Below are 14,541 nucleotides of genomic sequence, written 5' to 3' on the forward strand. Positions count from 1 at the left end.
CGGCCCAGGCCTAGGGTGTGGAGGAGCCTCGCCATCGGGCTTCCTGTCTTTCTTCATTTAAGCACGACTCTGCAGAAGGAACAAAGCACCTTCCCCACTGGGCTCCTGGTTGCAAAGCTCCAAGTCCTCACACAGATACACTTGTTTGAGAAGCAGCGGGCAAGAAAGACGCAAGCCCAGAGGTAAGACGGTCAGACTCGGCTTCTTTCCCCGGAGCTGAGAGGGAGGAGAACGTGGGGCAGATGCACAGGAATATGCTCTGCCCAGTTGTCTGCCCACAGCTCTGGCCACTTTCTCTTGCATTTCTCTTGGAACCGGTCATGGGCAGCGATCTCCCACTGGAACTGTGAGCTTCCAGAGGTCAGGGACTGTGCCAGACTCCTCTGCAGCCCCAGCGTGCACAGCTCAGTGTTCAGAGCGGTGGGTGCTCCTCAGAGGAGTATTGACCTAAAGGGCAAGATCAGAGAGGGAGTGAGGACTGGAGACTATCCCAGGCTGGGAAAGGCATGGAAGGCAACTAGTTGTGGGCAGTGGAGGAGAGAAGACTGGAAGAGGGGAAGAGGGGAGAAAAAGAGTGAAGGAGGGGAGGGAAAAAATTAGAAAAATAAATATAAGGTGAGAGGAGACCTATAAAAAAGAAATGATGAGGAAAAATGATAAAAGCAAGAAAAAGAGCAAAAGAAGTGGAATCTAGTCTAGAGAAAATTCTTGCAAAATCAATTTTCCTAATACACAACCTCCAAAAATTGACACCAAATATCATACTTGCAGCATTTCATAAGTCACATGATCTATGTAATAGTCTCTTTTAACTACCTTTTGTGTTTATGTGTGTATTTTTTAATTTTTGTCTACTTTTTTGCTCTTTTAAGATTTTTGAACAATGTCTAAATGCACTTCTGCTTTTTAAATGATTTATGAAATAGGAAATGATTCGTGAAACAGGAAAGTTAACATTCTCAGAAAGTGCTGAGACTGAGCTTTTGCGTATGAAATGCCCTAAAAGTTGCAGATACATATCCTTAGCTAAATACGTCATTTGAGAAATGGATTCGAAGAGAATTGGTGGTATGGGTTTCATGAGGCCGGGAGAGTTGCAGAAGGAGGTGCAGCTCCTCCTGGGCCTGGCCGGGTGTGAGGGAGAGTGAGGACTCACTATCCCTCCTGACGGGAAGCCCTGTACCATTTCAGCCTCTCCGCCCTCAGGCCTTTCCAGCCCCTGAGACCTGATGGGCTTGAAGTCATGCTATCCCTGGTGTCCTCTGCTTTTCCCGCATAGGCTTCTTCTGGGAGAGAGGTTTCCTGGGGTAGGTTCTGATCTCTCAACATGGAAAGGCCCCGTTCTTGATAATTCAAAGATTTCACTCTGAGTGGGATAGTGCTTCCTGAATGTCCTGCTCTTGTGGGGGACATTTTTATCTGGGCAAGGCTAAGAGTAGGGCCTGATGGGGGAGGTCACTGCTACTTCACATTTTGACAAATAATTCCTTATGTTGTATCAGATGCTGTAGGCTGATACAAAATGGCCGCCGCCCTCAAAGTCAGACGAAGGAGCCCCTGAGGACAGCGTTAGAGACACTCGGGAGATGATTTCCCTCTTTCAATGTGGGAGCACTTATATAGGAGAGGTCTATATCTAGATAAAAACTCCTCCCACCATTGGTGCTAGGCAGAACCTTGAGGGCAGCCCTAGGCCCTGACCCTGGCCGTAATGGCGGGGTGGTGCTGAGGGGAATTGCTTAGACCAACTGTTTTGCACGTTTTACTTTCTATTATTATTTTTGAGACGGAGTCTCGCTGTCTTGCGCAGGCTGGAGTGCAGTGATGCGATCTCCACTCACTACAGCCTCCACCTCCTGGGTTCAAGCGATTCTCCTGCCTCAGCCTGTCGAGTAGCTGGGATTACAGGCGCCCAACACCACACCTGGCTACTTTTTGTATTTTTAGTAGAGACCAGGTTTCACTATGTTGGACAAGCTGGTCTCAAACTCCTGGCCTCAAATGATCTGCCCGCCTTGGCCTCCCAAAGTGCTGGCATTACAGATGTAAGCCACCACAGTGGGCCAGTCTTGCACACTGTAGACACTCAATAAATGTTTGTTGAATGAAATAACTGTGATGGGCCGGGCATGGTGGCCCACACCTGTAATCCCAGCCCTTTGAGAGGCCGAGGCAGGAGGATGGCTTGAGTCTGGGAGTTTGAGACGAGCCTGGGCAACATGGTGAAACCCCCATCTCTACAAAACCCACAAAAGTTAGCTGGGCATGGTAGTGTGTGCCTGTGGTTCCAGCTACTTGGGAGGCTAAGGTGGGAGCATTGCTTGGGCCTGGGAGATGGAGGCCACAGTGAGGCCTGACTGTGCTACTGCACTCCAGCCTGGGCGAGAGTGAGGCCCTGTCTCAAAATAACTTTGATGAAGGTGGGGAATCAGAGGCAGACGGGCAGGAGTCTGGGTTTGCAAAGCGCTGAGTTTGAGCTCTGTTCTGTATCTTTGGGGGGATGAGGGGAGGAGGGTGGGCACGGTTCCCCCGATGTGGGTGTCTGAGGCGAAGAAGAGGATGGCAGAGGTTGCAGCCACCAACCACAAGAGTTCCTTAGAGGGGTCACAGTCTCTAGGAAGTTTATAGGAAGCCAGTCAGCAGTAGAGAGGGTGAACGCGGTGGGGCACATCCCGCGGCTGGGCTTGAGTGGGCTGCTTGGGGGTTATGGAGAGAAGATAAAAGTGCCTGTGGGACCACAGACTCTCGCTGTGGTGGAGCTGGGCCCTCTTACCCTCCCAAGCCTCGCTCCTCGTCCCATCCCTGGGGGCCAGGGGTGAGGGCAGCAGGAACCTCAAGGCTCTGAGAGAGTGCGTGGTGTGTGTTGCCATTTTGGTCTCATCTCTTTCTCAGTCTCTCTTTGCCTCACTTTGGATCTATGCTCTGTGCATCTGTCTTGCTTCTCAGAATTTCTTCTTTTCCTCTTTTTTTGTACTACCCTGCGCTTTGTGTGTGATTGTGGATTGTGTGTGCGTAGCTGTTGCTTTAACAAGCTGCTCCAGGTCTCTCCCTCCCACATCTTTCCCTCCCCTCCTCCCTTGAGGCCTCTGTGCATTCTGGGGAAATCTGTCCATTTCCCTTTGTCCACGGTGTCCCTCCCACCCTGCAGCCGGCTCCCTCACATCCACCCTGGGCTGCAGGCGTGCTCGGCAGCCTCCCCACAGATCAAAGCTTGTCCAGGGTCTATATTGCTGCCAAAGGCCAGGAGGCCTGTGTACAGACCGGAAGCAGCTAGAGCTTAGTGGCAGCTGGAGAGGGGAAGATTATAAAGGAGGAGAGGCAAGGGGCATTCCAGAGGAGCCCGGGAGAGCCAGCACGACCTCCTGGCATATGAGGCACAGAGGAAGACAGACACAGACACAGGGAGCTGCAGGCTGGGGGCATAAGCTGGGGGCTGGGAAGCATAGATACAGAAATGCACAGATGTGAGCTGAGAAGCAAGCAGAGAGAGAGAGAGAGAGAGAGACGTGCTAGGGCTTGAGGGACCAGAGAGCCCTCCCAACCTCTCTCGGAGTGCTGGTCTACAGGATGCTACCGTACTAGGGTAAGGCACCTCTGGGGACGCTGAGTATGGGAATCAAAGGCCAGATCTCTGCGGTGGCAGCGGAAGCCCAAAGCACCAAAGCAAGCATGCTGGAAACCCACAGCCTCCTCCACTTAGCAGAGCCTTGGGGTGAGATGAGGCAGAACAGGGAGCTGGAGGCAGGGAGGTGGCTGTCTGCACAGGCCTCAGGACCATGGAGCAGGGGGAGTCAAAACAGCCACCATGTGGGGAAGGGTCAAGAATGCCTCTAGTCTTCCCCAGGCATCTTATCAGGGTAAGCTGGATTTGGACCCCAGAGAAGGGATATCCTATATGGAGACTTCCCCTCTTTCACTCCCTGCTCACCAAGGACACAGTCAGTCTGGGATGGGGGACAGTGGGAACCACTCTTTGGTATGAGGCTATTCCTATTCTACTCTTCTCACTGCAGCCTTCCCCTAGATGCCTCCTGTGCTGCATGCTAACCTGTAGACACTTCACCATGGCTGGTGGCTAGTCTCCCTTCCTCGTTTCTCAGAACCTCCTTCTTGACCTCTTTTCTTCCTACTTCCCTGGTTTAAACAAAATTGTTATCTATTTATCTATCTCTTTTTTTTTTTTTTGAGACAGAGTCTTACTCTGTCACCCAGGTTGGAGTGCAGTGGCGTGATCTTGGCTCACTGCAACCTCCACCTCCTGGGTTCAAGTGATTCTCCTGAGTAGCTGAGATTACAGGTGCCCGCCACCATCCCCAGCTATTTTTTTTGTATTTTTAGTAGATACGGGGATTTCACGATGTTGGACAGGCTGGTCTCGAACTCCTGGCCTCAAGTGATCTGCCTGCCTCGGCCTCCCAAGGTGCTGGGATTATAGGCATGAGCCACCGCGCCCGGCACCCGGCTTCTATCTATCTATCTATCTAATCTATCTATCTATCTATCTATCTATCTATCTATCTATCTATCTATCTAATCTATCTATCTATATCCATCTATGATAGACAGATAGCTTTATATATGTATCCTAGCTATTGATCTATCTTATATATCTATCTTTTTTTTTTTTTGAGACGGAGTCTCACTCTGTTGCCTAGGCTGGAGTGCAGTGGTAGGATTTCGGCTCACTGCAACCTCCGCCTCCCGGGTTCAAGTGATTCTCTTGCCTCAGCCTCCCAAGTAGCTGAGATTACAGACGTGCATCACCATGTCCAGCTAATTTTTGTACTTTTAGTAGAGATGGAGTTTCACCATGTTGGCCAGGCTGGTCTCCCGACCTCAGGTGATCCACCCACCTTGGCCTCCCAAAGTGCTGGGATTACAGGTGTGAGCCACTGCATCCAGCCTTATGTATCTATCTTATCTGTCTGACTGTCTAATCTAGTCCATCTATTTATCTTATCTATCATCTATTTATCTAATCTATCTGTCTATATGGCTTTTTTGTTTGTTTGTTTGTTTGTTTTTGAGACAGAGTCTTGCTCTGTCACCCAGGCTGGAGTGCAGTGGCGCAATCTCAGCTCACTGCTGAACCTCTGCCTCCTGGATTCTAAGTGATTCTCCTGCCTCAACCTTTGGAGTAGCTGGGATTATAGGCCCATGCCACCATGCCCGACTAATTTTGTATTTTTAGTAGAGAAAGTTTTCACCATGTTGGTCAGGCTTGTATCGAACTCCTGACCTCAGGTGATCTACCCGCCTAAGCCTCCCAAAGTGCTGGGATTACAGCTGTGAGCCACCGTGTCCGGCCCTCTACGTCTGTCTTTATCGTTTATCTATCTATCTATCTGTCTGTCTATCTATCTATCTATATATCTATCTATCTATCATCTATCCATCCTTCCTAATCTGTTTTATCTATCTTATTAATCATCTATCTAATCTGTCTGTGTGTTTATCTAATCTATGTATCTAATCTATCAATCTATCATCTAATCTATCTAATATATCTAATCTATTTGATCTATCTATCTATCTATCTATCTATCTACCTACCTACCTGTCTATCTCAAGCACCTACCACATATTAAGCCCTGGCTACCTCCTCTCCCAGACAGATTGAGTCACAGGAGGCAGCTGACAAAGATGGAGTCACTTTCTTTTCTTCTCCTAAACCCCAGGAGGAGGACCGATTCCCCATACCTTCTGAGTGCTCCATTCCTCTCCATGGATTGTGTCTTAGTGCCCAGCAGGAAACACAGTCCACCTCCCATGGTTCAAGAGACCGTAAAAAGGGGGTTATTCATAGAGGTTAAGGGAATCAACCAACTTCTTGAAGCACAGACACAGTTAACAGCAAGAAGAGTCCTGAGGAAGTGAAAATGGTATTTCTGGAACCCAGAGAGTGCTTGTGCTCTGGATAAGGGGCCACCCCACAGAAGTTGTGGAGGGGCAGGGCTGCAGGTGGGGATGAACACACAGCTATTGACAGAAAATATGTCCAGGACAGGGATAGAGTAGGGAAAATATCCCAGCCTCTTTCCCCCACCCTACCATCTCATCTCTGACAGGCACTTCCCACTGGCCAGCCCCAGTTGGTGCTGGAGGGCAAGAGAGCCTATGAGCCATGTGTGGCTGTCAGGCCCTTGGTGGAGAGCCACAGACAGGGTGGAGAGTGGCTGGTAGGGCCCCGGGGGGATGAACAGCATGGATTGGGATGACTTGGCTTCATCTATGCCAGAGCTGGGTGTGTGCACACACTTCAGTGACCCATTTAAGAAACAGAATTAATATGGTGAGTACAGAAAGAAGAAATCAGTGACTTTTCCTCCTCCATACAATTCAATTTGGCTTAAGTTACCGAAAGCCATCCCAAGCCCTCTGTCTGTCTCAGCTGCTGCCAGGCTTGTGGTGGCCACACAGCTGGCTAGACTGTCATCTCTGTCCTCAAGGGGCTCAAGCTGGTGGAGGAGAGTTGAGAAACCAAATCACTACACACAAGGTAGAAGGTGGAACGCACCCAGGAGCACGTCAACGGGGTGCTGTGGGACTTCAGAGTAGGCAGATTGTCACCAAACTTCAGTGACAAAGGTGCCACTGGGGGAAAGAAGGACCAAGCTTGGAAGACAGAGTAAGTCTGGAGGCAGGATCCTGTCTCACCAGCAGGGGCCAGATGCAGGCTGACCCCTTCCCCAGGCAGTCACCTCTCTGAGCTCGCTTTATATCCTGGGCCTGGATTCAAAGACACTTGAGCCCTGCTCCAACCCTCCTTTGAGGTGCTATCTCGGAGCCCTTTCTATAATCACTGCTCCAATCCCATGTCATCTGGTCCCCAGTTACTACATCAAGCTTCCGAAAGCTCTACATAGACCATGTCACATCTCTGCTCAAAAATCAGCAGTGGGTCCCATCACCTCCAGGACAAACCTCCAGCTCTTTGACCTGCCTGTCAATATTTGCAATCATGACCTGCAAAAATTAGCTGGGTGTTGTCATGAAAGGATCACTTGAGCCCAGGAGTTCCAGGCTGCAATGACCTATGATTGCACCACTGCGCTCTGGCCTGGGTGACAGAGTGGATCTAAACTAAAAATAAAAAGATTTACAGTCAAGCCCCAAATGCTTTTCCCATACCTTCTTCCACCATCTCCTCCCTGAGCCCTCTCTTTCCCCCAAAGCCTCCTCGCACATCCCTGCCACCTTCGCACACCTCAGAATGGGGATGCCTCTCCCCTTTCCTTTCCATCTAACTTACGGTTTTCAAACTTGAGCGTGATCAGTCACCTGGAGATTTATGAAAACCCAGATGACCAGACCCACCCCTAGTTTCTGATTCAGCAAGTCTAGGGTAGGGCCGAGGATTTGCATTTCTAATAAGTTCCCAGGTCATGTTGCCGCTGCTGCTGATCCAGGACTTTGGGAATCGCTCCTCTAACCTACAGCCGTCCATTCCCCAGGGTCCATTCAGAGCCTCTGTGCCCTGCCCCCTCCACCCCCAGTCTCACTTGTCTGCCAAACACACAGGAATCTCTTCTTCATCCAAACCCTGGACCAACGCCTTCTGCTTGGCCCACTCAGAGGCCTTGTAGGGTTGGTCTGATATTGGACAGAGAAATGGTCCTCTGCTCTTTCTCCCCTGACCTCTCTGAAAGGGGCCTGCCCTCCACACCTGTGGGTATTTCTTGCAAGGTGGAGACTGAGAGACTGAGAAAAGAAATAAGACACAGAGACAAAGTATAGAGGAAGAAAATGGGGCCCAGGGGACCAGCGCTCAGCAAGTGAGGACCTGCACTGGTGCTGGTCTCTGAGTTCCCTCAGTATTTATTGATCACTATCTTTACTATGTCGGCAAGGGGAATGTGGTGGGGCTCTAGGGTGAAGGTGAGGAGAGGGTCAGCAGAAAAACATGTGGGCAAAGACTCTGTGTCATAAATAAGTTTAAGGAAAGGTGCTGTGCCTGGATGTGCATATAGGCTAGATTTATGTTTAACTTTACACAAACATCTCAGTGCAGTAAAGAGTAACAGAGCAGTGTTGCCGCCATGATGTATCGCCTCCAGCCATAAGGCAGTTTTCTCCTCTCTCAAAATGGAATGTATGATCGGTTTTACACCGAGTCATTCCATTCCCAGGGACGCGCAGGACACAGATACCTTCCTCTTTTCTCAACCACATAGAGGCCTTCCTCTTTCACTAATCCTCCTCAGCGCAGACCCTTTACGGCTGTGGGGCTGCGGGGCTGTAAGGTCTTTCCCTTCCCGTGGGGCCATATCTCAGGCTGTCTCAGGGGGGAAATCCTGGACAATACCCAAGCTTTCTCGTGCAGGGGTTCCTGCAGCTTTCCACAGTGCATTGTGTCTCTGGTTAATAGAGAATGGAGAATGGCGATGACTTTCACCAAGCATACTGCCTGCAAGAACTTTTTTTTTTTTTTGAGATGGAGTCTCGCTCTGTCGCCCAGGCTGGAATGCAGTGGCGTGATCTCAGCTCGCTGCAAGCTCCACCTCCCGAGTTCACGCCATTCTCCTGCCTCAGCCTCCCGAGTAGCTGGGACTACAGGCGCCCGCCACCATGCCCGGCTAATTTTTTTTGTATTTTTAGTAGAGATGGGGTTTCACCGTGTTAGCCAGGATGGTCTCGATTTCCTGACCTCGTGATCTGCCCGCCTCGGCCTCCCAAAGTGCTGGGTTTACAGGCGTGAGACACCGCGCCCGGCCTGCAAGAACTTTTTTAAAGCACATCTTGCACAGCCCTAGATCCATTAAACCTTGATTCAATATAGCACATGTTTTTGTGAGCACAGGTTTGGGACAAAAGTTACAGATTAATAGCATCTCAAAGCAGAACAATTTTTCTTAGCACAGATCAAAACGGAGTTTCTTATGTCTTCTTTTTTTTTTTTTTTTTTTTTTTCCCCGAGACGGAGTTTTGCTCTTGTTGCCCAGACAGGACTGCAATGACACAATCTCAGCTCACGGTAACCTCTGCCTCCCGGGTTCAAGCAATTCTCCCGCCTCAGCCTCCCTAGTAGCTGGGATTACAGGCGTGTGCCATCGCGCCTGGCTAATTTTGTATTTTTAGTAGAGCCGGGATTTCTCCATGTTGGTCAGGCTGTCATGAACTCCTAACCTCAGGTGATCCGCCTGCCTCGGCCTCCCAAAATGCTGGGATTACAGGCGTGAGCCACCGCAGCCGGTCAATGTCTTCCTTTTTCTACACAGACACAGTAACAATCTGATCTCTCTTTCTTTTCCCCACACCTCTCACACTATATCAGGCCCCAATCCTTGGGAATGTCACCTTAGAACTGTCCCACACATTCCCACAGCCACTTGGCTCAGGCCCTTTGTTCACCAGGATGGTTGCAGTCCTGCCTTTGGTGCCTCACCTCCTCCAGTTCTTTCACTCAGCAGCTTCAGGGGTCCACGTGGCAAATCTAATCACCTTCTTCTCTATAGAAAATCCTCTGCTGGCTCTCTACTGCCCAGGATCCAGTCCCAGCATCTCAGCACGGCCTTGAAGCATTTCCACGTCCTGGCCTGGCTCCATGGTCTCCCCACCAATTTGTCACCTTCTCCGTGCATCCTTTTCTGATCCCCTCTTCACTCATCCCAGCAAAGAACCCCCTCCTGGCCTGGGCATAGCATTTCGTGGTGTGTATCTCCGAGCATCCAGTTAGGGGTGTGTAAGTTTAGTTTGTTACCAACTGATGTTGTGAAGTCCCAAATTGTTGGTGCCACAAACAAAGAATTGGACATGACACACACAAATAGCAAAACAGCAAAAAGTTTATTAAGCACGGTACAATCCACTATGGATCGAGGATGACCTGCGAATGGTGTCAGCATTGGTTTGTTATATTTCATGCCTTTTCTATGTGTCTTTTTCTCTTCTTCCTCAAGCTGCCTAATCTTTAGCTGGCGTGTGCCTTTTGATTGACAGGTGAGTTGCTTAGTTTCTTGGCCTCTGTGTGCTTGCGCGTCACCTCCTTCCCATAATTTTAAGTACATGCATGATATGCACTCTGTATGCATGAACCTTAAGTAGCCAATTACTATATGGGGTCATTTTAAGGATATCTTCTTTTCTCTGGAGTACATGTGCTTTTTTTTTTTTTTTTTTTTTGAGGAGTCTCGTTCTGTCCTCCAGGCTAGAGTGCAGTGGCACAATCTCGGCTCACTGCAACCTCCACCTCCCTGGTTCAAGTGATTCTCCTGCCTCAGCCTCCTGAGTACCGACTACAGGTGTATGCCACCACGCCCGGCTCATTTTCGTATTTTTAGTAGAGTCGGGGTTTCACCATGTTGGCCAGGCTGATCTTGAACTCCTGACCTCAAGTGATCCACCCACCTCGGACTCCCAAAGTGCTGGGATTACAAGCATGAGCCACTGCACCCAGCCCAGTACATGCCCATCTCTTAGGAGCTGCTCCTTACTGGTTTGGTTTGGATCTAGCCAGCCATGGGGCTCCTTATTCACTTATTTATCTTACTTCTGTTTTTGCTCACTTCCTTCTTTCCCTTGCTTGTGCTCCTACTCATTCCTTCCTTAATCCAACCTCCAATTCCCTCTGCTGTTCTCCTGCCTCAAGTTCACTGGGCTGGCTGCAAGGGTCCTGAGGGAGAGGTTGCATGTGGCCCCTGTATACTCCAGGTCAAATAAATGTTTGCTGACTAATGATTGGTATTTCCCTCAGGCCCTGCCATTTCTGCGGGCTCAGGTCCCTACTGGCTCAAGCCCCTGCCTCCCTCAGCAAGGCCACAATGAACCGGGGAATCCCTTTTAGGCACTTGCTTCTGGTGCTGCAACTGGGTAAGTTCTCAGACCTGGGGTCTCAATGCAGATGGCGTGGGAGGAAAGGCAAAGGTGGAGGATGGGGTAGAGGGGGACAGCGGCAGCATTGAGACCTGACTCCTTTCTTTTCCACCCAGCGCTACTTCCAGCAGTTACCCAGGGAAAGAAAGTGGTGCTGGGCAAGAAAGGGGATACAGTGGAACTGACCTGTAATGCTTCGCAGAAGAAGAGCACACAATTCCACTGGAAAAACTCCAACCAGATAAAGATTCTGGGAAATCAGGGCTCCTTCTTAACTAAAGGTAGGGCTCCCTGGACCCCATCCAGGGAGGAAAACACAGTATGGATTGAAAGCCTTTGGTGTCTGAGATCTGCTCTTAGTTAAACTCTGGGATCCCAGAGGGCTGGGGTTGACAGCAACTCAGTGGCATTCTTGTCCAGAGTTTCCCTACACCAACTGCTGGTGGCCCAGGGAAAGGCTTTTGGTGGTATGTTAATTTGAATATTTTAATATTCATGAACTTATTTTAGTGAGTTTTACAACAATCACTACCACTTAAAACCCATGATTTCTTGAGTATTGTTGCTACAGACCCATGTAGATAATATTTTGCACAGTGACTCATATCTGTAATCCTAGCACTGTGGGAGGCCGAGGCCGGAGGATTGCTTGAGTCCAGGAGTTCAAGACCACCCTGAGAAACATAGTGAGACTCTGTCTCTACAAAAAAAAAAAAATATATATATATATATGTGTGTGTGTGTGTGTATATATATATATATTTTGAGACAAGGTCTGGTTCTATCACCCAGGCTCCATTGCAGTGGTGTGATCTCGGCTCGCTGCAATCTCCACCTCCCAGGCACAAGTCATCCTCCCACCTCAGCCTCCCGAGTAGTTGGGACTACAGGCATGCACCACCATGCCTGGCTAATTTTTGTATTTTTTGTAGAAACAGGGTTTCACCATGTTGGCCAGGCTGGTCTCGAACTCATGAGCTCAAGTGATCCACTAACCTTGGCCTCTCAGAGTGCTGGAATTACATGCTGAGCCAAAAAAAAATTTTTAATTAAAAAAAAAAGGCTAGCTGTAGTGGCTCACACCTGTAATCCCAGCACTTTGAGAGGTTGAGGTGGGCAGATCACCGCAGGTTAGGAGTTCAAGACCAGCCTGGCCAACATGGTGAAACCTGGTCTCTACTAAAAATACAAAAATTAGCCAGGCGTGGTGGTGCAGGCCTGTATTCCCAGCTACTCAGGAGGCTGAGGCAGGAGAATCACTTGAACCTGGGAGGCAAAGGCTGAAGTGAGCTGAGATTGCACCATTGCACTCCAGCCTGGGTGACAGAGCAAGACTCCATTTAAAAAAAAAAAAAAAAAAAGTTGTAGAATTATTATTATTATTTTATTTATTTATTTATTTATTTGAGACGGAGTCTCATTCTGTCGCCCAGGCTGGAGTGCAGTAGCGTGATCTTGGCTCACTGCAACCTCTGTCTCCCGGGTTCAAGCAATTCTCCTGCCTCAGCCTCCTGAGTAGCTGGGACTACAGGCATGTGCCACCATGCCTGGCTAATTTTTTGTTCTTTTAGTAGAAACAGGGTTTCACTGTGTTAGTCAGGCTGGTCTTGATCTCCTGACCTCATGATCCACCCGCCTTGGCCTGCCAAAGTGCTGGGATTACAGGCATGAGTCACTGTGCCTGGCCCAGAATTTTTTTTTTCCACTTTTTTTTTGAGGCAAACTCTCGATCTGTTGCCCAGGCTGGAGTGCAGTGGGCATGATCTTGGCTCACTGCAAGCTCTGTCTCCCGGGTTAAAGCCATTCTCCTGCCTCAGCTTCCTGAGTAGCTGGGACTACAGGCTTGTGCCACCATGCCTAATTTGTGTATTTTTAGTAGTGACAGGGTTTCATCATATTGGCCAGGTTGGTCTCGAACTCCTCACCTCAAGTGATTTGCCTGCCTTAGCCTTCCAAAGTGCTGGAATTATAGGCATGAGCTACTGCACTCGGCCTTTTCTCCTGATTTAAAGTATTATATGCTCATCACAAAATATTTGGTCAATGAAGGAAAGAACATGGAGGAAAATCAAATGCATGCATACTTCTACCACTCAGAGATATCCTCTGCTAACATTTTGATTTATTTTCATCCAATGTTTCTTTTTTTTTTTTTTTCCTTTTTGAGACAGGGTATTACTCTGTTGCCCAGGCTGGAGTGCAGTGGCATGACCACAACACATTGCAGGCTCAAGTTATCCTCCCACGTCAGTCTTCCGGGAGCTGGGACTACAGGTGCACGCCACCATGTTCATCTAATTTTTAATTTTTTGTAGAGATGAGATTTCACCATGTTGCTCAGGCTGGTCTTGAATTCCTAGGCTCAAGTGATCCCATTTTGGCCTCCCAAAGTGCTGGGAAAATAGGTATAAGCCACTGCATGTGGCCTATTTTCTTCCAGTCTTGGTCAGTGTGGATAATATTATATATATAATTATGTAAATGATATCATACTGTATATACCTGTTATCCTACTCCTTCCTTAAGCTATACCATAATGAGACTATCAATTATTAGACTAACTTTTTTTTTTTTTTGAGACGGAGTCTTGCTCTGTCGCCCAGGCTGGAGTGCAATGGCACGATCTCAGCTCACTGCAACCTCTGCCTCCCAAGTTCAAGCAATTCTCTTGCCTCAACCTCCCAAGTAGCTGGAACTACAGGCATGCGCCACCACGCCCAGCTAATTTTTGTATTTTTTTAGTTTAGTCTCTTAGGAATGCCATAGCAAAATACCATAGACTGGGTGGTTTAAACAACAGAAATTTATTTATCACAATTCTGATTTCAGGATGCTAGCATGGTCAGATTATGAGGGATCTCTTCCTAGTTTGCAGGCAGTTGCCTTCTTGCTGTGTCCTCACATAGCAGAGAGAAACAGAGGAAAACTTTCTCTTTTTTTGAGATGGAGTTTCGCTCTGTTGCCCAGGCTGGAGTGCAGTGGCCCGATCTTGGCTCACTGCAATCTCTGCTTCCTGGGTTCAAGCGATTCTCCTGCCTCAGCCTCCTGAGTAGCTGGGTTTACAGGCACATGCCACCGCACTCGGCTAATTTTTTTGTATTTTTAGTAGAAACGAGGTTTCACCATGTTGGCCAGGGTACTCTAGAACTCCTGACCTCAAGTGATCCTCCTGCCTCAGTCTCCCAAAGTGCTGGGATTACAGGCATGAGCCACCGCACTCGGCCTCCTTGTGTGTGTGCGTGTTTTTATGTGTTTTTTTTTTTCTCAGACAGAGCCTCACTCGTATTGCCCAGGCTGGAGTGCAATGGCATGATCTCAGCTCACTGCAACCTTCACCTACCAGGTTCAAGCGATTCTCCTGCTTCAGCTTCCCAAGTAGCTGGGATTATAGTGCCTGCTACCACACCCGGCCAATTTTTGTGTTTTTAGTAGAGACGGGGTTTCACTCTGTTGGTCCGGCCAGCCTTGACCTCCTGACCTCAGATGATCCATCCACCTCAGCCTCCCAAAGTGCTGGGATTACAGGCATGAGCCACCACGACCAGTGAGAAAGAAAGCTTTTTGATGTCTTTTCCTATAAGGACACTAATCCCATCATGATGGCCCCATTCTCATAACCTCATCTAAACTGAATTACCTCCCAAGGGCCACATATCAAAATATCATCACACTGAGGGTGAGGGCTTCAACATGTGGATTTGTAGGGGACTCAATTTGGTCCATAGTATT

At 48.8% G+C, this 14,541-nt stretch overlaps 1 protein-coding gene across 1 annotated transcript in view; it reads left to right on the top strand.

Moving 5' to 3' along the window:
* CD4 (CD4 molecule) overlaps positions 1 to 14,541 on the top strand; it is a 33,600-nt gene continuing 19,059 nt past the window's right edge. Inside the window, 3 exon segments of the mRNA XM_003905871.4 lie at positions 1 to 182; positions 10,694 to 10,809; positions 10,929 to 11,093. Coding sequence (XP_003905920.2) covers positions 10,761 to 10,809; positions 10,929 to 11,093 — 214 coding nt within the window. The 5' untranslated portion in view covers positions 1 to 182; positions 10,694 to 10,760.

Source organism: Papio anubis, chromosome 9 (assembly GCF_008728515.1).
Source record: "Papio anubis isolate 15944 chromosome 9, Panubis1.0, whole genome shotgun sequence".
NCBI classification, from domain to species: Eukaryota; Metazoa; Chordata; class Mammalia; order Primates; family Cercopithecidae; genus Papio; species Papio anubis.